The 21,782-nt window shown below is 43.8% G+C and overlaps 1 protein-coding gene across 2 annotated transcripts in view; it reads right to left on the reverse strand.

Annotated features, from left to right (window-relative positions):
• Nucleotides 1–8,621: 8,621 nt before the first annotated feature.
• Nucleotides 8,622–21,782, reverse strand: part of LHX3 (LIM homeobox 3) — a 91,171-nt gene continuing 78,010 nt past the window's right edge. For both annotated transcript variants that reach the window (XM_069609563.1, XM_069609562.1), the window contains exons 4-6: nt 15,432–15,583; nt 13,532–13,703; nt 8,622–10,140 (exon numbers count right to left, since the gene is read on the reverse strand). In XM_069609563.1, coding sequence (XP_069465664.1) covers nt 9,722–10,140; nt 13,532–13,703; nt 15,432–15,583 — 743 coding nt within the window. In that variant the 3' untranslated portion in view covers nt 8,622–9,721. The remainder of the gene's footprint in view (nt 10,141–13,531; nt 13,704–15,431; nt 15,584–21,782) is intronic.

Below are 21,782 nucleotides of genomic sequence, written 5' to 3' on the forward strand. Positions count from 1 at the left end.
GGTTTTTCAAGGGTCCTCCCCATTATAGGTCTGCTTGGCTCCTTATGTGGAAGGAAGATCTCTTTGAGGCTCATGCCCACTAGGTATTAACGATGGGTGTGTTCCACAGAGCCAGCTCGGGTAGGTCCAGTGCTTGAAAGTACAAACTATTAGATCTGAATTGCAGTCAATTGAAGATTGTAAGGACAAATGGCATATGCCAGCATGGTCTCATGATGTCAGAGGGCAGAGGTGAGCCATATGCTGAATGAATCTCTCTAGCCCTATTAGCTCTCAAAGAAAAAAGGCTATTGGTTTTACCCCAGTCTAAAGTCAACATTTGAGCCCAGAGACCAACAAATCCTGTGGCCTCCAAATGGAAGAAATTAAACTTGATGTTGTATATTTTAATTGTGTGGTCATTGACTTACATTAAAAATGTTGTTTTATTGAGTAACTTTTAGACTATGGGCCTCATTACACGTAGTGCGGTAAGGGTTTACCGGTACTGGTAAGGGCACCGGTACCGGTAAACCCTTACCGCCTTACTACGAGGTCCCTTTGCGGGTTGGTGCTTTGACGCCTGCTTTTTAGCAGGCGTTAAAAACCAACCCGCAAAGGGACCAGGGTGCTAATTACGGTACCGCAATTTGCGGTACCGTAATTAGCGCTTTCCCCATCCCCATAGAGCCCTATGGGGCAAAAATGGGAATGGGGAAGGGCAATGGAGGAAGGCGGAATTACTGCCTTCCCAACCTTGGAATAGAGCGGTAATTCCCCTTTCCTCCAAGGCGGTACCGGTAAATTACTGGCATGAACCATGGTGCTAGTAGCACCATGGTTTACCGCACTACGTGTAATGAGGCCCAATGATACTTACAGGGTTGGGAGGGATGCCATTTTGAAGCTGTTTTCAAGGCAATGTCATTGGTATATGAATCAAATTTTTTGTAACCCTGTGTCAATGAAAAAGGTGTTTCTAGCTTCCCCGAAAATGTTATACATCTGAAAGTTGGGACGCTAATGGCTTATTGAATTAGATATCTGATTAGGAAATGACACACTCCTAACTATGGCCTCATTCCAAGTTGGGCGGTCTGGTAAAAAAGTGGCAGTATTCACGGATATTGGCACTTCACCGGACCACCTGACTACGGGTTTGCCGGAGGGGCACCTTGACTTACCTCCAGCTAAAAGATGGTAAGTCATGTGCCCTACAGGCAAACAAAGCCCTCATTACGGTGATGGTAATCACAGAAAATTCCTATATGGAGTCCTGTGGGACTCCATGAATGGGGATTTACTTGTCCCTCTGGCACTCGTAATCATGCGGTAATGCTGCCGGACCGAGTGCCAGAAATGGTAGCAGCCTTTGCCGGTATCCTGGTGGGTTTACCGTCAAGTTACCGGCAAGGTTGTAATGAGGCCCAATGTTCGTTTTTTTATAAAGGGCAAAAAATTCATAGCTCGCATGTGCAATAACTTACCAAAACAAAAGTCAGTTCCACCAATCCATCATGAGTAGGGGAACATTAATATCTATATAGTACAGTATTTAGTTTCAAATTACTAATTCTTTTGCCATGTAGCGCTTTTTTGGGTGAGAAATCTGAGAAGTTAGATTGACCACTACAGGTGTTCCTCCCTCCCATCAATTCAACTTCGTAGTTTCAAGAAGCCTATCAGCAGAGAGAGGTTGGCTCTTGGTAGGAGGAAAACAGAATAATCTGACAATGAAAAGTTAGCAGCCATAAACTGGCACTTTTATTTGTAACAATTGGAGGTGTGGCCTATGGAGAAAAGACAGTCAGACAAGAAGATAGAAAAGTTGGCAAAAAACACCTTTGGGGGTTGAGCTGCTGAACATCTTCAAGGACCTGCCTATAATCTGCCTGGGTGAATCATGACGCAGCTTCCTGTCCTTACTTGGGTGGAGAGGTATTAAATTGAGGGGCCTTAAACTTTGCATGGGAGAAAGAAACTAGGAAAGCCAAAAGCTGACTGAGGCTTTTTCTTAAGGAACGCCTAATGCGGGATGGATGCTAGGACTATTTGCGATAGCAGCCTACAACCAGACCTGTGCTGCTCACCCAGAGGAGCGCGGCTATCTTTCCTAAGTGCCCCAAAACAGAGTTCCAATTTAAGTAGAATTGATTGCTTTGAAGCCAAGTGTGTGGGGGATCTGCCTGCCTTAATATCTTCCCTTTATAGTGGGTACAGGGGGAATTGTGTAGACCCTTAGCATATTCGATTGAAAATTAATTTAATTAAGTCCCAAATAGATTAGATCTGCCCTCTTCCGTAGCAGAAATTAAGTTACAGTCACGTAAAATAATTTGGTGCCTTTATTTTTCCTGTCCACCCCAGAGTTCTGTAATGAACAGGGGTGTCCTTACCACAAAACAAAATGTATACTTGTCCCCATTCTCAAACATGGCCTTTAAAACAAAAAGGTGTTTGTCCTAAAATGAAATTCCCAACTGATACCACTTCCAAAAACCGTGTCTTTCAAAAAAAGGTGTTTTCGTCCCAAAATGAAATTCCCAATTGTCAGCCCTCCTTAAACATTGTATTTAAACAAAGTGGTGCCCTTGGCCCAAAACTAAGTTCCTAAACTGTCCCTACTTCATAGACATGGCCTTTAAACAGACGGGTGCTGCATATAACTGATGCTTAAGTTTAGGGTGTTTGGGGAGAGAAGTGCTTTGCAAAAGTGAAACCCATTATAATTCTCCATTGTAAAATATAGTCTTTCCAGAGAGTGAGTAAGGAACCCTGATAGCTGAACCATTTGCATTGCTTTTGGGGGTGAAAAAAGAAAGGTGCCATCAAGTAACAGTATTTCCAAAAAGGTCTGTGTGATTGCAGACTGCTACTGTGTTCAAGTGTGCAGGGAAACCCCATGTATCAAGCACTGTATGTGTAACGTGTAACTCGTTTTAAAATCAAACCTGTACTTTATATTCAATCAAAATCTTATTAAGTAATATTGACCTGTTTATTACAATAAGGAAAACACATTTTGTGTGAAATCTTAGTTTTGTGCCACAGAGAAGGTGGCATGTGTAACCATTAAAGGAAAATATATATTTAAATTTAAATAAATATATATTCTGTGTATACCCCGGCCTTGTTCTTGGCTCATTGTTGGGGGATGGATCTACGTGGCTCAATATGAATTATAGATAGGGCTTGTTGAATCCAAATCCATGGTGTGTTGTGGGCTCTCTTAATTGGGGGGGGAGGGGCTCCCTATGTTGAGTGTGGTCTCCCAATATATTGTTACAGTAGACCAGAGGATATCATCACATTTGCTTTATAACCTCAGATTATGTTGGATCTAAAAAAGTACTGGGATGTGTTGGGTATCGGAACTTGCAGGGTGCATATGCACTCAACAAACTGCACTGGGTAAATATAAACAGCCTGAAATATGTTTCACATGGGACATAAAAGTCTAAATTCAAAGATATAACTCAGAAATATAAAATGAATTAACGTTTAATAGCTCTGTTCAAGCATTTTCTAAAGCTGAAACAATCTCGCTCTCTTCTTCATTGTAGAGCTTACGTCCCTTTAAGGTTATTGTGCAGCTCATAATTTCGTTTTTCTTTACTTCTGTGTCTTGATTCTTTTGACTTTGTCAAACCTGAGGTACTAGGCTGTTCTATAGCACTTAAAGCACTCTACGATGGGTAATATTTTCTTCATTATGACAATGAATGTGACTAATGAACATTGTACACGCTGGAGCCTTTCAGATAGTGTAAGTAGGATGCCCAGTGTAAAAGCAATTTGATAAGTTCTGACGTCTGACTGAGAACAAAAATGACTAATGCGTTGGCCAATTGTTAAAGATGGTTTCAAGAATTCATCATCTCTTTGACCTGCATTTTACAGAATGAATATTGATTACACTATTGTCTAAATCTTGTATCTCTTAAGATTCAGGTTTATGGGACAGGGACGACCCTTGAGCGCTGATGACATCACAGGAAGTGATGTCATTTGACCCCACCAAGAAGTGATATCACAGGAAGCGATAGAACATGACCTTTCATCCCTTGGCAAAACAGGAAGTGGCATCAGATAGCATTGTTCCTAAGTACACTGTGAAAAATATGGTTACAATATCACTGTAATGTGATATACTTTTCATACAAGAATGGATCACTACACGTATCGTTAATATCAGTGTGTATAGGCTCATATTACCAAATTACAGTCAATGCAAGCAGACGTCCAAGGCCAAATGATAATGATGTGTTATTATATAGCACTTACACTTAACTTCTTTATATAGAAAAACAATACATACAATATCACCCAACCTATGGTACGCAGTTATTGACCTCTAAAGAATGAAAGGCTGAGTTGGCCTTGTTGGGATTTGAACCTGCAACCTGCAGATCACACATATCGCAGCAGAAAGCACTCAACCCACTGAGCTATCCTACCAGCTATAACTACCTTACCCCCTACAGTAAAATGAGCATTTGCATGTCTGATTGTTTTCAAAGTCAGAAAGCGAATTACACTCTATAGTGGATATCATTAAACTGGTAACTTAGATTTAATAGCAGGCCAGTTAATCTGCAGGTCTGGTGCAAAGTTGGCTACATGTCAAGCCTGCGTGGAGCTACTTTTCAGGCTTCAGTGGTTGGCAACATATATACCATTAGGAGGGTTCATAACTGTGTATCAAAGAATTTAGAGTAGCGGAGGCAAAATAATGCACTCACTCTGCATACCGTACTCTGGGCACTCGTTACCTCATACATGCAAACAAACATCCTAAACAGCATGCCATGGAGATAGGAAAGATAGACACATTGCAACAAAGCATCAATTGTGGCACAATTAAATCAAGGGCTAAATTATATGCTTTGGTCAAACATTTCTACACTCTACACAAGCTTTTAGCCACAAAGATTTTGTCAAGTGCCCAAGGACAACGAGATCGAATGTCTTGTGATGATCTTAACCGAGAAAATGGCAGAAATAAACATGCTATAACTGCAACCTGGGAAAAGCAAAATACATAGGGCCTCATTATGACCTAGGTGGCCACGGAATGAACGGTGCTGGTAAGGGACCGGCACCGTTCATTCCGGGCCGCCCTATTACGAGGTCTGCAGCGGGTCCCGCTGAGGAACGCCTGGTCAGACCAGGCGTCCTTAGCAGGATCCGCTAGCAGAGCAAGATGCTAACAACGGGCCTGTCATTAACGAGCACGTTGTTAGCATCCTCCCATTCCCGTTTAGCCCTATGGTGGCTCGAATGGGAATGGGGATGTACCGAGTCCGGGACCCGCGAAAGGGATTTACCGGGCCCTTAAAGGTCGGAATGGCCTGGTAAGTCCCCTTTTGCGGGACCCAGACCTGGTACCCGGTATAGGGGTGGGGTAGCCATGCCGCTTTTAGCAGCATGGCTACCTCCATACTCGTAATGAGGCCCATAGTCCGAAATTGATGCTTATTCGACTCTAAATGCTTTTTGGACGTTTTTGTCTGCATTGTGAATTTGAAGTGTTTAAGAACAGGCTAAATCAATGACTCGCCCCCTGAAGCTTGCCTGAAATAAACCTTTAATGAGTCTAGCAATATTGTATAGCATTCCAGAAAGACAAATTATTTGTTATCCCTATTCTTTCTTATTTAGGGTCACTGCTCAAAGTGTTACACTTGTGTAACCCCCTGTTTTTTTTAAAGAGGACTAAACAAGCCAAGCACTCCAGAAACAAAGGTGGCACATGGCACTGGCCACAGCCCAGGAGCGTCCCTTTGTTTTTTTTAGGGGTAGCAATGGAGGCCACAGGGGTAGCAAGGGACCCCTGGCGAATCCCAAATAATGTCCCTGGTTCGGGCCATTTGAAAGGCAGAGGGGAGAAATGTCAGACCCATTTGAAGCATGTATATCTTACCCCACTAAGAATGTGTTGATGTCTCGGTCCAACTTCCTCTCCATTTAAACCCCAATCTTGGTGACATCTCTCCGTACCTCTCCGTACCTGGAAATCCAGGTGCTTGCAATGTATTTGTAATGGACTCATTGTTCAACAGTCCCTCTTTAAGAAGACTATTACCCTGCTACCTTGCCTTAAAAATCCCCAAGACGTTGTCATGGCAACATTGCAAGGGTTAAGGTTCCTCAGTATATATTAATATAGACAAATAGAGTTTAATAGTTGTCTGTCATACTCACAAACATAAGGCTATGTGACTCAGCCAAAGGCCAGGGGTCTACGTATTCCAGGATGCATTGACCATGTGCATGATACTTCCATCTTGCATCTTGCTCCGTCCCCAATTGATTCATACAGTTGCTTTGTGATCACTGTGTGATGAAGTAGTCCTTCTCGGTGTGGGGGTGGGAGGGTGCCTATCACAGTATACCACCATCAGTTCCCATTCAGGATCCCTTCCCAGGTAACATGGGTCTGGAAAATAACATGCAAGTAAAGCCCCTGGGTGTAAAAGGGATGGGAAGCAAATTAGGAGGAAGAAGGGCATGGTTAGAAGCAGAGGCCAGCTTATCCATCAAACCCCACCAAGGTCACTGTGATGTCTTCACGATGATCAAGAACCTGAGTGACAACTGGGAAAGATACCTTAGAAGTCAAACGTCTGGCAGAGCACCAAGACGCCAATCTGCCAGAGAACCATGGACCCATGGCATAAGACTAATTCCAGGACACGTACAGAACTGGAGGAGAAAGCACCCTCCAAGAGACGTGTGGGCAGTATCTTCATTTGGAACCTAGAGGAACTTTTCTGGGCTTTGATATTTTGGCTATCACAATTTGGGATTAGCGTTTGACTTCTGCGACACTGGACTTTGTAGTGAAGAAACTCCTTTGGTGCAAGGGGGAAGGGGAAATCCCTTGGCCCAAACCCGCACTTTAGAGTCTGAATTTTGAAAACATTATCCCATCCTTACTTGTAGTCACCTTACTTCCTGACCACTGTTAGTGTTTACTTTGGCAAGCACCAAGCACCCTGAAATGTTATGTTTTTAGCACTTCCACAAACCTTTGAGATAGATCTTTGTTCGTCCGTCTCTATTTCTGATGGCATATAAGTGACGAGGTGATGAGTCCACTAATGGGGCGTTGCCACAACTGCTTATGCGAGCCATAGGCAGTGAATCTCGTCCATCCCTCCGATTCCATTGTACACAGCAATGGTCAACACCTCTGGCCCACAATCCTACAAACCTATTGGGTTTCCAGGATAACCAGTGAATATGTAAATAAGTTCCGAGAACTCTAGTTGTGCACCCATGCTTTACACAAATTTACAACAAACAAGAGGGTTGGTGCGGGAGAAAAATTGATTACTGGTGCTAGCAGGTCTGGCCACTCTATCCAATTATCCGCATAATATTTACCATACCCTTAAATTAAATAATCAACCTTGTTTTCAGAGATGTGGTGAGTTATCACAAAGTAAGCCCCAGTAACTGTGGGACAATTCAATATCCATTCAGGGAAAACAACGATATACAATGAGTGGCAACATCAAGTCCTGCAGCCGGACAAATCATCATAGATTCCTTAAGTGAAAATGAATGTCCATTATTATTCTGTGTCTACATTTATTGTTGCCATCATATCTTTGGTATTACCTAGAATTGAGTGTGGGGTTTTAAACAGTCTATACTTTAGCATGCTGGATTTCCTCACTAAGAAACTGCAATGCATTACTTAGAATATGGAGGCAAGATTTCTTCTTTTACTCAACTGGGTGAACACGTTTTGCGCACTCTACAATCATTCCATTGGCTACCAGTCTAGAAAAGTATTCATTTCACAGCACAATGCCTCACCCGTAGAGCCCTTCATGGCCATGACGCTGAGTTAATGATATGATATGATAGGATATGAGTTAATACAAGGAGAGATCATCTGGTGCCAACCAAGGAGAACTTTGAGATCCAGCAATGATGTACTTCAAGAGGCCATGTAATATTCTAAATATAGGTACTGATGAATGATCAGCTTTTTCTAACATCATGGCAACACCTTGGAAATAGCTCCCAAAGGGAATCCGCACTTTCAAAGATAACTTGGCTTTCAGGAAAACCTTGAACACCTGGCTTTTAACACACCGGGCTAGCCATGGCCCTGTTCTGCCACCCAAGCACCTGAAAGAGGCTCCAACCCAGCATTGCTGATCCTCCAACTAACATCTTCAAACTCAATGCCATCAGACCTCAAGCAACGCAACAAGCACCTCTGCAACCGACTCACATGGCACATCCCCAGCCAATGCACCCTGACACCATTGGCACACAAGGTTCAGACCTGTAAACAAAGATGTCTGTGCCCCACACAAGTAACACATAGAAACAGAACTGTAGGTAGAGCTCAGGGTAATTCTGATCTACACATCAACACAACAACCAAGCCATCTTACATTTTCCCTCTCCTCCCTTCAACCTAACCCACACCCTTCCGATTCAGATATGCCAGAGCGCCTGAGGGCCATGCAAATGGCAGGGGTGTGCAGTATAATTCCCAGTAAGATAACATGATCTAACATCATAGCCATCACCTCCAAAACATTCCTACTGACGTTTGTTGAGTAAAATGGTTTATCACACCGTAAAAGGATCCAAATTGGGTCAAGCCATAGTTTGCATTTTTGCTGACAAATTTATTTAAAGTCTCAGAGTATTTGATCATTAAAGAGAGCATAAATAAAAGACACAGAACATACACATAATTTATAGTTATTTCAATAATTAAATGTACAGACAACAATTTACAGATGGTTCTTTGATTTCCTCTCGTGTTATTTTCTATGAATTTACGAAATTCGTAAGAAAAGAATGGAGATAGAGTAATGGCGAAAAAAAATGATGTGTTGTCATCTAACAAAACTTGGTGCATGGACACCATACTAGCTCCAGTTCTGTTTGAAAGGGAAAAGCAAAACAGGATAAGCATTTGGCAATAGGCGTTAAGTGCAACGTGGAACGCTTTGCATTGCAATAAGGTGATTAGGGACAAAATGAAGAGCTTCAGTTCAAAATTGCAGACCTTAGATTGTTTCAAAAAGGTTTTATCAGATATTTAAAAAATTAAGAATAGTGATTATTTGGTAATAAACACACCTATTCACAGTATACCAAATGATTTAAAAGGAAATTGAAATGCTACTCATCTACAAATTAAATGTAAAAAATTGTCAACTGCTCGCCTTCAGTATATAAAGGGTATTTGTTTCAATTGGATGGAAGGCATATCAAAGATGTCTTGAAAGTGTAAAAAGGGGAATTAAAAGGTTGGGAGAAAAAATATGTACTGTGTTTACAAATGAAAAGAGCAGCGGTAGATGACGATGTAAGACCAACCGTGATTTTCGGAGAGGTACATTTTACAAGGTTGACACATCACCTAGAAATAAAGGCAGATACTGTCTTCCATAAGACAAGAGAAATCCTACGTATGGAGAAGCATTTCAATCCACCCTCCAAGAATGCAATGGTAAAAGGCAGCCAAGGACATTTGCTTTGTAAAAACTGTAAAACAAATGTCTTGTAGCGCATAGCGTTCTGTAGTGTTCGATGATCGTTCCTTGACTTTATAGAGTCCCTTTACAAGATCTCTTTAACAGGGGTTTGAAAAGTTACCAACTGGCAGGGCTTTGGGGTAGCATTAAGGTTCATTTCCTTGTATGCCCCACATTGGCCTAGTTGATGCTCATTAGTTCGTAGATGTCTTTTAGTGATTCTTGTATCAAAATTGGGCATGGTCAACTTCATCCAGCCAAGAGGCGGGGCTGGCGGGGAAATCTGGGTATCCCCCACTGCTTCCTGTTGAGAGATCAGAACTTGGTCCATTGCCCCCTAAAACTCGCATGGGCTGAGGCACGCCCGGTCCACCTTGGGCAAGGATCCCCAGGGCATTGTCTGGATAAACCAAGCTTGAAATGAGGGGCTGGTGGCCCGGCATCGCCTGCAGCGATGCCGGCGACTGGGGGATGCCATAAGGACTATTGGATCGGAGGTCTCGGTACTGGTCCTGAGTTGGGATTCCACCGTGTTCCAAAGAGAAGGCACCATTGGTACCTGCTGGCCTCCCCAGAACAGGAGAGGTGTCATTCAGACTGCTGTAAATCCCATTCGAGTGACTCATTTCTGACATACTGGGTTCATCTGGAACGAAAAAAGAGGAGAAATTGTCGATTAATAAAAAGGCTCTAGTCAACGGGTAAATCATGATGCAAATACATATCAGTAAACAATACAAGGTTCAATTGCAAATTTACTTCTACATTTTCAATACATCAATTTATTTGCCAATCAAATGTAGTGGAATCAGATGGAAATTAACAATAACACTAATGCTTTAAGTCATCCAGTGTATGGCGTGTTTACGTAGTATTAATATATTGACTAAAATTACTTAATATTAAGCATGCATGCATTAAGTCCTCTCACCCTCCCAGGGCGCAGGCATATATTTTCTATAATCTGTACTCATCTTTCGATAATCGCTAGTTTGAATCAGCCAGGTGAATTCGGCAATTTCTGCTGAGACCATTATGCAACGTGCAGGACACCCATTTGAATCCTGGCAGAGCGGACTCCACTTTTCATCTTTTTTTGAGGGGGTCAATACATTAAGTATCATTGATTTTAATAATAATACCTTTTTATCCTATGAAGCGAATTTGTTCAGCTAAGCTTTCAAACAGATCCTTCCTCTGCAAGACTGAAAAGTCAGTAAGTAATCTAGCAAGAATTATTTTATTTATTTATTCATCCGAATGGACAACAAGCTAACACTTGAACCGCAAGTAGACATAATAATCAAGAAATGCTTCTTCCACCTATCCATCTGCACACCATCAGAAAGATCGGATAATTGTTCTCCTTTACGAACAAAACACTAGCCATCATCTCCCTCATCATGTCCAGGATAGACTACGCCTACAGCTTATACCTCGAAATGCCTATCTATTGAAGAAACTTCAGCGTATACAGAATGCAGCATCCAGGCTCCTCCATAAACTATCACGAAGTGACCACACCACTCCAGCGCTAAAGATGCTACATTGGCTGCCAGTCAAAAAACGAATCACCTTCAAAACAATGTGCATAACACACACAGCAATCCCGGGCCTAGGAGCAGAATTCCTACAAAAGAAAATCACCATTCACCAGCTGGCCAGACCTCTCAGATCCAGCGACGACATACGCCTGGAACCAAAACAGTACACAAGGAGAAAACTTGGTGGATCAGCATTCTCTTGGCAAGCAGCAAAAATGTGGAACTCCCTCCCAAGAAAAATTCAAAACACGAAGGACCATCTAAAATTCAGAAAACTCCTAAAAAGCTGTCTGTTCAACTAAGAACCAGGCGAAGACGAATGAACAATACCCACACCCCTCTGGATGAACACACACCTCACAAGACGAACGATTAAAGCATACCACAATAAGTGCAGGGAGCTGGAGAGACCTTCCGAGTGGGAGGAAGAACTGGGTCCCCATGGCGGGCCCAAATATTGTCTAAAGAGGAAGACGGAGCGCCCCAGGTTGAACCACAGACAGAGGGTCACAGGACCAGGCAGATCGAGAGAACCGAGAAAAGGTCCTACGATACCCCCCACCCCCGAAGGGGCTGAGGAACGAGGTGGCAAGTGTGCACCTGGATAGGCCAAAGGGCAAAACAGGTGCAGAAATATACAACCCAGGACACTCGGTGGAGGGGGGGATACACTTCCTCTAGATAGCCCTGCAGACAACCCTCAACCGCACACAGAATACCTCCTAGAGCACCACAAAAGGCAACGCTAGCAGGGATGTGTATCACAGGCAGCCACAGCATAGGAGGTACAAAGGAGGGCCACCATTAACCAAAGCCCACTAACAATCTCATCCCTCTGCTCACACCTCTCAAACTCCAAAACACAACACAACCATACCGGTACTGCGCAACAAACTGCACACACTTCACCACACCACAACAACAAAACAAACCACATATAGCCTCGCACAACAACACACGGCAGCTACCAACCAAGAAATAAATCACACCCACGCTCAGCGAACAATGTAAACAGAACTGCAGCTGCCAACAGCACATCACAGATCTCCAGAGCCTTTTCCCGCTAAGTCTACCCTCTTGCTTTTCAGATCTGCCAGAGCCCCAGGGGACCATTCCGGTGGTGACAGTGCTCAGTATAAATATCCTTTAAAATAACATAACATAACATAATTGCATAGGGCAACCATTTCCCTTGCAGCTTAGTTAAGACTACCTTGAATACCTGTAATTGGCCAAATGTATAACATTATTCAGATTCACCAAATATAGAAAGCCACAGGTTACGGAAGTTGCATCCTCGCATCATGAGTTTGGAGGAAAATAAGAACATGTATCATCATATTATCCATATCCAGAGCACTTCTAATTTGTATTGTGACAACAGAAGAATACCACTGGCTCTGCCTAGTCTGCTGTGTTCCTGTATATTCACTAGAGCCCTTATCTTCATAGATGCTTGATGGGAGGCATGGATATTCTCGTCGGCCTTCTTGGAGTCCCATCATGAGCAATCAGACGTGGAACAGCAGGATCTGAATGGAACCCAGTGAAATATATGCATTCAACTATTTGGAGACCTCTGCTGATTGGTGCCAGGACACCAATGCAAGCTCCCATTTACTATGACGTTTAGTTGCTGGTGCCCAAATCAGATTCCATCATCATTCAAAGCGAATTTGACAACCAATGTGATTTGTCGATTTCATGCATTTCACGTGTTTCCACTTCTTCTATGAACTGGCAAGATTTATGTGTATATATGTTATGTTAAAGGTTCTTTTACGGCGCACTGTGGCCACCTGTGTGGTATCTTGGCGCTCGTGTTAATCAGATTCTATACTGCACCGCCCACCACAGTAGTGGTCCCACAGGACCGAAGCATGGTCAAGTATCGGTTCATTGCACCCTTGCCAGTGGTCACGGAACGTGCAATAGAAAATGGCAGATGGAAGAGACTGGCTGAATCTGTAATGGTTTGAATCACACATATGATCAGCTTCGAATGAGTGCAAGGGCTTGAGAGGAGCGTTTTGGACTGTGGCGGGATGGTGGGGTGGGGTGCGTGTGCAGTACTTGATAATGGATCCAAGTGGATCGATGATTGGAAGGAGGAAAATATATCCCACCTGTGAAGGTAGTGGGGGGGTTTCCACAAAGGCGGTAATTGTTGGGAGGTACTGGAATTAGTCAATCGTGAGGTTGGTTGGCTGATGGGCTTGAGTTGTGCTCAAGCGTTCCATTGAAGTGTGGAGGCTTATATGCCAGTTAATGTCTTTACCATCCGCTAGCATACTCCAAGGTGATTAATCGGGGGCTTCCAAGCCGGCCATCATACGGATCCTTAAGGCTTGTCACAGTTGCACATACAAAGCAATAATCTAAAGTACAACAACGTGTCAAATAATTCCTTAATTCAGGAATGAACTGGTTGGTTGTCCTCATACATGTTGCACTTTGCAGCATGGCGGCGTCCATGCATCCAAATGTCCTTACCTGTGAAGGATACTTCTGCGTCGCTGTCGGGCCCCTCCTCCTGGAGACTGTCTTTGTCGGATTTCGAGCTCCCCCTCGACCGTTTCATATTCCGGAAATACTGCCCCCACCTCTGCCTCCCAGCGTCTTTCTTTAATCTTTTTTCCTTCGCTCTTCTGTTCTGAAACCAAACCTTGCAAGTGCAAGAAGGATACAGGGTTAGTTGCAGTGCAAGTAAGGGAAGCAAACTTGATAGTCTAATTTTCAAGAACCTTAAGAAGATCATTACAGATGGAAAAGATAAACTGAAATAGATATTAAACTTTTCATGTGATTCTTTGTCAAATTTGTCAAATGCTGTTTATTAGGGTTTCTATATATGACCCTGTGATGTCATAGTGATGGGGCGTGGTTTACCATTAGGTGTCTCAGACCAGGTTGTAGAGCATCCGTGTATGAAATGAGATGTCTCAGGTCAGCCTATGGGGGCTGTAGCTCCTGGGTGAGGGGGGGGGGCGAAACATGGCGATGGCACAGTGCTAAAGTGACAGCGTAGTTCACTGGGGTTTAACTATAAAGGTTGGGGTACCTGGAGACGTGGTGGAAAATGTATGACTGACCAATTTATAAGGAAGTGGGTTTGGGTTGAAGTCACCAATAGAGGTACTGGGCTTAGAAAGACTGACGAGTAAACTCAGGCTCTAGGCAGTGAGCACGCCACTCTGTGTGGTGACTTTCATCTCCCACTCTATAGCCTGAGTGTGGCATAATTCTGCATTGTAAGGAAGTCAGTGCACGAGAAGCTCTCCCTGAAGGGGAAAGGTATCTGGCAAAGCTTATCCGCATTGGGTCACCGGAACATACTGTATTGTGTCGGAAGGGCAACATAGTTTCTTGGTCAATGAGTGACCCATAAAATGTACCAGAGATGGCAAAATGCACGATCAGCCAATTGCTCCTAAAGAATCACGGCTAAAACCTGTACCTCTTCCCTGATTGAGCAGAATCCGCCCAATTAGGGAAGAGGGAGGTGCAAACAATTCTGCTAATCATGGGATTGGCTTAAATGCCCGAGGATTGCAGCCAATCATAACGTGTAGAGCGTTTAAGCCTCCTGGTTGCCAAAAGCCATAGCACACCACGCGCAGTCGTTTTGGACAGGCAGATGGTTGGAACCTCAATAAAACGGTGAGCAAAAGTGGAAAAGGCGAAATCCCCCTCTTCCAACTGCATTGGGGATATTTCGCCCAACCCTACTTCTAGAATTGTGTTTTTGTTCCTGGTGGCGTTTTGGTGTCGACTGGTTGCAGAGTGCAAGTGTCACCGCTGTGTTTAAGGGCATAGGCAAATTCAGGTTAATAGCAGGGGTAAGCTTCCAACAGTTTACAGTGAGGTGATACTTGTGTGCTCTTCCAGGGTTGTCTAACTGCGGCTGCGAGGGCCCGAATCTTACACAGGTTTTCAGAATATCTCCCAGTAACATTCATTAAGAAAAACTTTGCATATATTTAGAATCATTGTATGCAAATTTATCTCATGAATATTAAGGATGCAGATCCTGAAAACTCGTCAGAATTACAGCCCTCGAGGACTGGAGTTGGACCGCCCTCTTGCACAGCTCCGGCTATGTTGAGTGCAGGGGGTGGTTTACAATAATCTGATGCTGGGTAGCTAGCATGGTGTTAGGATGGAGTCTTTGGGTCATTATGGAAAGGCCCTGGACACACTCGGGCACATTACATCTTTAGATATTTTCATATACATGTTGGGCTTTTAACCCGAATATAAGTACGCTTAAAACAATAGCATTGCCCTTAATTCTGCTTTTGGAGGTTTTGGAAGCGCTTCTTGTGCCCTTCTTGTGCCCTGCTTTCGACTTGTGCTTATTTTGGGCCTGTTCTCGCTCACTGCAAAGCCGTACCTGCACCACTCGCATGTCCAGCCCCGTCTCCGAGGACAGCTGCTCCCGCACGTGCCGGGCTGGTTTCGGGGAGTTGTTGTAAGCGTTTTTCAGGGTCTCCAGTTGCTTCGCCGTGATGGTGGTGCGCGGCCTCTTTGCCGTGGACTCCGCTTCTGTAACCAATCAGAAGACAATTCATGGTCAGGCAAAACTGGCTTCAGAGGAAAACCACAACCATAATAATGTGGCATTGCTATTGGTCAAACTAGCGCAGGCGCGCAGCTTCTAATAAGTATAAAAAACACGCGGGGTTAAATGCAGGTCAAACCCGACCAGCAGCGTTTGTTTTTAGGCATCAAACAGAAATCAATGTTTTTTTTATTCTTGTTTTTACCAACATTGCGTCTGCCTTTAGCACACCAGAACAATGAAACAAAATTAAAGCAAAAAGCCTTGCGTTTGCATTTCACATGCTTTCGAAAGAGTTAACCTAAAAATTTGCCTAAAAGGGTAGCTTTTTTCTAAGACCTTATGTTGTTGCTTTGTTGGAGTATTTTGTATTTTTGCTAGAAAAACATAAAAACAATTATAAAAAACAGCTGCTTTTATTATTATTCACCCAACTCTATGGTGCTCATTTTATGCATTTCACAAAAATGGTCGCTGCTGAAACTTTCCCTGTAGGGCTAAATTAACTGCATCAAAATGAACACGGCGCCAAGAATCAACTATATCCTCTCAATGCTTCCACTCAAGATGTCTAAATGTATATTCAAGGAACTCGTTACTGTTATACAGAAGTTTGTGTGGGATGGCAAACCTCCCAGGTTAGCCCTATGGAAGTTACAACTCCTATTGAGGCAGGGTGCTATGAATTTGCCGAACTTCTTCAACTATCATCTCGCTTTCACCGTTAGGCATCTGTGTCGGATGGCAAGTACTAACCAGGATCATTGGGATGATGTCGAATTGATTCTAATAGTGTATCTCAACTGGAACCCAAGCCCTTCTTATTGGTTTCAAGACCATCTTGGCTGTTGAGTCCCCTGACAGCCATTCTGCGTGAATGTTGGTGCTGCATATCCCAACAACTGGGCAGTGATCCGTGCCTGTTTCAAGACACATCCATTTGGCTGAACCTGGCTCTGACTATACAAGGGAAAGTAATCTTCTGGCCATCCTTGTTCCAGGTGGTATCAGATACATCAAAGATCTGTCTGACAATGGAACATGGATCCCCTTCAAACGTTTGCGCAGAGATTTTGACTTGAGAGGTTGCACCTATGCAGAGTACAGGCAACTGAGAGGAATCATTGTGATATAAATTGGTCCTGTGCAAACATCAACAATACAGACTGTGGCCTGGTCAGCACTCAAATGTTGTGGATGTGTGATCCATCCGGCTGCAACTATGTATGGTGTTCTACTGTCTAGCTGTAAAGGGGATCCTGAGCTTGCAAATGTCTGGCTGGTAGACTGGGTGAGTCAACTGACCCTGGCTGCTGGCAGAGATGCTGTAAGAATGTCTGTTTAGTCAGCATGGACTAGGGTCGAAGGGCATGTCAAACTAAAATCCTCTTTACGACAGTTTGGTTTCCAGAATGTATAAGAGACATCTTTTAGAGAGTGACCTAAGCTGGAAGTGCAAGCAGGCAAAGGGATCACTGAGTCATTTACTTTGGCTTTGCAAGAGGACCTGAGACTTTTGGGAAGGGGCCTGGGAGAGGTTGAGCCTAGCGTTAAACTGTACTATTGCAAGGTAAGCTTTGCTTTTGATTATTGGGGATGTGTCTCCACTGGAAGAACTACCCTTTTTGTTAAAAAATGTGGTTGCTCCAGGGCTGCATGCTTGCAAAGAAGATGATCCTAAGGGTATGGAAATCATCTGCTTGCTGCATGCTTGCTGTGAAGATGACCCTAAGGGCATGGAAATCATCTGCTTGGTGCATGCTTGCTGAGAAGATGATACTAAGGGCATGGAAATCATCTGCTTGCTGCATGCTTGCTGAGAAGATGATCCTAAGGGCATGGAAATAATCCGCTTGCTGCATGCTTACTAAGAAGATGACCCTAAGGGTATGGAAATCATTTGCTTGCTGCATGCTTGCTAAGAAGATGATCCTAAGGGCATGGAAATCATCTGCTTCCTTCTGTACCGATGATTGGGTGGAGGAGTTGTTGACTCTGTCCACATATGAGAGGGCCATTTTCAAGCAGTCTGGAGAAACTGATAAGTTCAGACACATGGGGTTCGTTCCTGGATGTATATGGCTCATTTACCCGTATGTTGCATTTCATTGTTATGATCCCACCCATGGCACTCCACTTACACTCATACGGTGACCTCACTGTGCCTTCTGTTTTTACAAATGCATATTTTTATGATGTATGTTTTTTTCTCTCAATTACCTCGGTGTGTATTTTTCCTGCTTCATTGTATTACACTTGTTGAGTTTAATGTTACTTGCTTTTGGCGTGTGAAAATAAAACATTTTAAGACCCATAAAAAATAAAAAAAATTACAAAAAAGACTGATGGAGAGGGGGTCAGCCCTGCTGGGTTGAAACCAGTGACTGCATTTTGCACAAATATCTTAAAATGGAGGTGGCGAAACACTAATGAGCCCCCTTATTTACAGCTGAAAATGTGGTAAACCATTAAGAATGACATGCCATATATAACAAAATGCCACCTGACTGGCTAATGTCTGTGTATATGAAATAATGAAGGAATGTATAGTTATTTATTTGGGATATATTTCCACATGTACATTTAAAACTGTCACCCATGTCAATCATGTGGATTTGCTCCCTAGGGCACTGTACGTTTTCTTGTCTGGCACTTTATTATCCAGAGTACTATATTAACAGGCACCTGTCATGGCTGTTAATAGGAGTGTTCCAGATGATAAAAGGATGAATAATAATGTTTAAAGGCTGGCTAACAGAGCATGGCAGGTGGAGGAGTGCCAGTAAATACTGCAGCAGTCCAGTGTACTTGTTTATCTGTACTTTTGGCTCTGTTCCTGGCTCACCACCAGCCAGAACACAGGCATTCTGTTATCTGGCATATTGTGTTATCTGGCACCATTGATTTCTCCATTCCCGCGGGGGAACCAGATAACACGTTGTTTACTCCGGTTTGGAAATAGTAATGATGATGTTGAATCATGGATAACCACCATGTTGAAGTCTTTGTTGTCGCGTGTACATTGCAGACTGTGCTTCCTGCTGACGATACTTTATATGTAAGCATTAACTGGACTCATTAAGCGTACATTATCGTGTGGAATTCAGATAATACCCGGACTGATCTAGGGGTGGAAAGTGGAGCAGGTAACTAAGCTAATATAACTAATATCCTCGGATCATATTTACCACTGGATGTCAGACAGCTTTGCCCAAATGGATCCAAAATGTAGATTGGAGTACAGTGCATCCCAGAAGATGGCGCTACATTCTGCTTGCGAGCGGGCAAGCCTCAGAAGGCTCCTCTACCATCATGGTTGTCTCGGGAGGATAGCTTAGGGGCAATGTGCTCGCCTTGGAAGCAAGACTACACGGAGCAACACAGGTTTGGTCGCCGGGTCCGCGCTAACAAACCTCTGGGTATTAAGCGCGTTATAAATAAGCTATCATATCATATCATGGCTTAAGGAACCCCTACACAGGCGAATCAGAAAAGGGAGTGGGTGGCATTTTAACAAAGCCTTTAAACTGGCCAATTCCCCTCACGTCTTCTTCAAACGATGCCACACATTGGTTTGAATTAGCCTGAATGGGTTCACACCTCAACAGAAGCCAAATGTGAGAATACTCTTTTTTTAAAAACTATTAAAATAAATGAAAAATCAAATCAAAAGGTCTGAAGTGAAAATAGAAAAACGTGCCAGGTGGATTTTATAAACTTTCTCAACGACCCTCTTCGATATCAGCTCCATTTGTGTCTGTAGCTTTTGCTATATGTGCAGGGTCCTTTCCTCTGCTGCACTTCCTCGTTTGCCATGAACAGCAGCGGCCCACCCTCCGCTGTTTCTTAATTTTATCAGAGTTGTGGATATTGGCCCCTACCTTGGGGGCTATGGGTGCACTGCTTCGTTTTGCAATATTGTCTTTCATTAATCAATTATTCTGTGCCTCATTACGAGTTTGGCGGTAAATCTGCCGAAATACCGCCAAACTCAATTACCGTAACCACCACTGGGTCCCACAGAGTTATCACGGGATTACAAGTGGTGGTTATTTCCTATTTCCAGAGTCCATGTAACTCCATGGGGATTTTTGGTAATACCGCCGGTGGTAAATGTGGCAAAATGATGATGAAAATGGTGAGGAAAAAGCGGCAGTGACAGAATTACTGCCACTTTTTCCTGCACTGCCAACCTTGCAATGAGGCCCTTTGTCTGGTCTCGTCTCCTTTTTGGTCCTGTGTGTTTATTGTCATCAGTCTTATTATTGTACCACTGATCCATTTTATAAAGCTCGGTGGCATAAAGCGCTATAGAAGCATAATAAACAAACAACTGGATAGTTTGATCAGTTCCAGCTGCTTGGATCTTTCAAGTCATTTCAAGCTTCAGCTCTAAATGGTTCAAATCATTTGAATGCATTTACTTCCCCCTGCAGCGCCCCATGCTCTAGATGAGCTTTAATCAGATACTAGCCCATGCAAAAACAAAGAGGCTGTGGAGGCTGCGTGGGAGGGAGAGCCAGGAGGCCACGCCCCTTTCCTGCCAGCCTCTTCTGGACAAGTGATGTCATTTCTGCATATACTGTGGGGATCTTCTGGTGATCCATGGGAAATACTGTGGGCACCTGGGGGTATGAGGACAATCCCTACCATGTTAGAGAGTACCTGGACACACGAGGGCCATATATACTAAATGGCATGAATACCTGCGCATATAACAGGAAAGTCTGGAAAATGCTGTTAGAATTTGGGAATATCATAGCAATACCTGGAAAACTGCGTGAAAACCTTTGGGAAAATGATGAAAATACCTGGAAAATGGCGTGAGTACTAAGGCATATGCTGGCCATAGCTGGAAAATAATGCCTGTCCCTGGGCACATGATGCCAATGTCTGGCAAATGGTGTGAGTACTAAGGCATATGCTGGCCATAGCTGGAAAATAGCATGTGAGTACTAAGGCATATGCTGGCCATAGCTGGAAAATAGCATGTGAGTACTAAGGCATATGCTGGCCATAGCTGGAAAATAGCATGTGAGTACTAAGGCATATGCTGGCCATAGCTGGAAAATAGCATGTGAGTACTAAGGCATATGCTGGCCATAGCTGGAAAATAATGCCGGTCCCTGGGCACATGATGCCAATGTCTGGCAAATGGTGTGGGTATTAAGGCATATGCTGGCCATAGCTGGAAAATAGCGCCGGTCCCTGGGCACATGATGCCAATGTCTGGCAAACGGTGTGGGTAATTGCCGAAATGACTGCACTATCTGGCAATGTGGTGTGCCCAACTGTGTATCAGGAGATATGACGGAAACCCATGGCATAAAGTTAGGTAGCCTAGGCAAATCAGAGCAGAACCTGGCACGACACATAATGCAAAGCCTAGCGTATGATGGCAAAACGTGCCAAATGATGGGAGCACCTGGGCATATGATGGTAATATTTGGCAGGGTTCTTAGTCATTTGGTAGGGAAATGTGGCATATGGTGTCCATACCAGGGCATATAAGGGCAGCCCTCTGCCAAATGAGGGAAATACATGTATATATGATGATGACATTTAGTAAATGATAGGAATGCTTGGGCATATAATGGGAAGATATAGAAAAGCATGTGCGTACCTGGGAAGAGCATGGCAATGCATGTCAAATAATCAGACCACCTAAGCATGTGATGCAATGCCTAGAAAATGATAAGAAAGCCTGGCAAATAATAAAGCCATGAGCAGCCGAGGTGGTAACAGCCCAGGGCTCAAGTTAATCGAGTTTAACGAGGGTCCTGGTACCGTTACCACCCGTTCCAGGCCATGGAATGGGTGCTTATGGTTATTAACTCCTCGAGTTTGCAATCCCGAACCCCGGGGTTCTGATAGTAATGTTTTTTGTATGAATGGACGGGACGACTCGCAGCATCCGGTTCATTCATAGAAAATACTTATGCAAGATGGCCGCCACGGAGCTGAAAGAAAGGGCTCCAAGCGAAGCCCCTCTTCCATTTCCATGGCATACAGATAGACGGTGCCGCGGCAGCGACTCCAGCGACCGTGGTACAGCCGCTGCTGAAGGAATCAGTTAAGTGGAGGTGGGAGGGATGGGAAAAGGAAACAGGAAGGGAAGGAAGGGTGGGGCGAAGATAGGGGTGCAGCGCAAGCAGTCGTCAGGTTGCTTAGAACGTGGGCTTG

This window comes from Ambystoma mexicanum, chromosome 8, assembly GCF_040938575.1.
Source record: "Ambystoma mexicanum isolate Mex_15411 chromosome 8, UKY_AmexF1_1, whole genome shotgun sequence".
Taxonomy (NCBI): Eukaryota; Metazoa; Chordata; class Amphibia; order Caudata; family Ambystomatidae; genus Ambystoma; species Ambystoma mexicanum.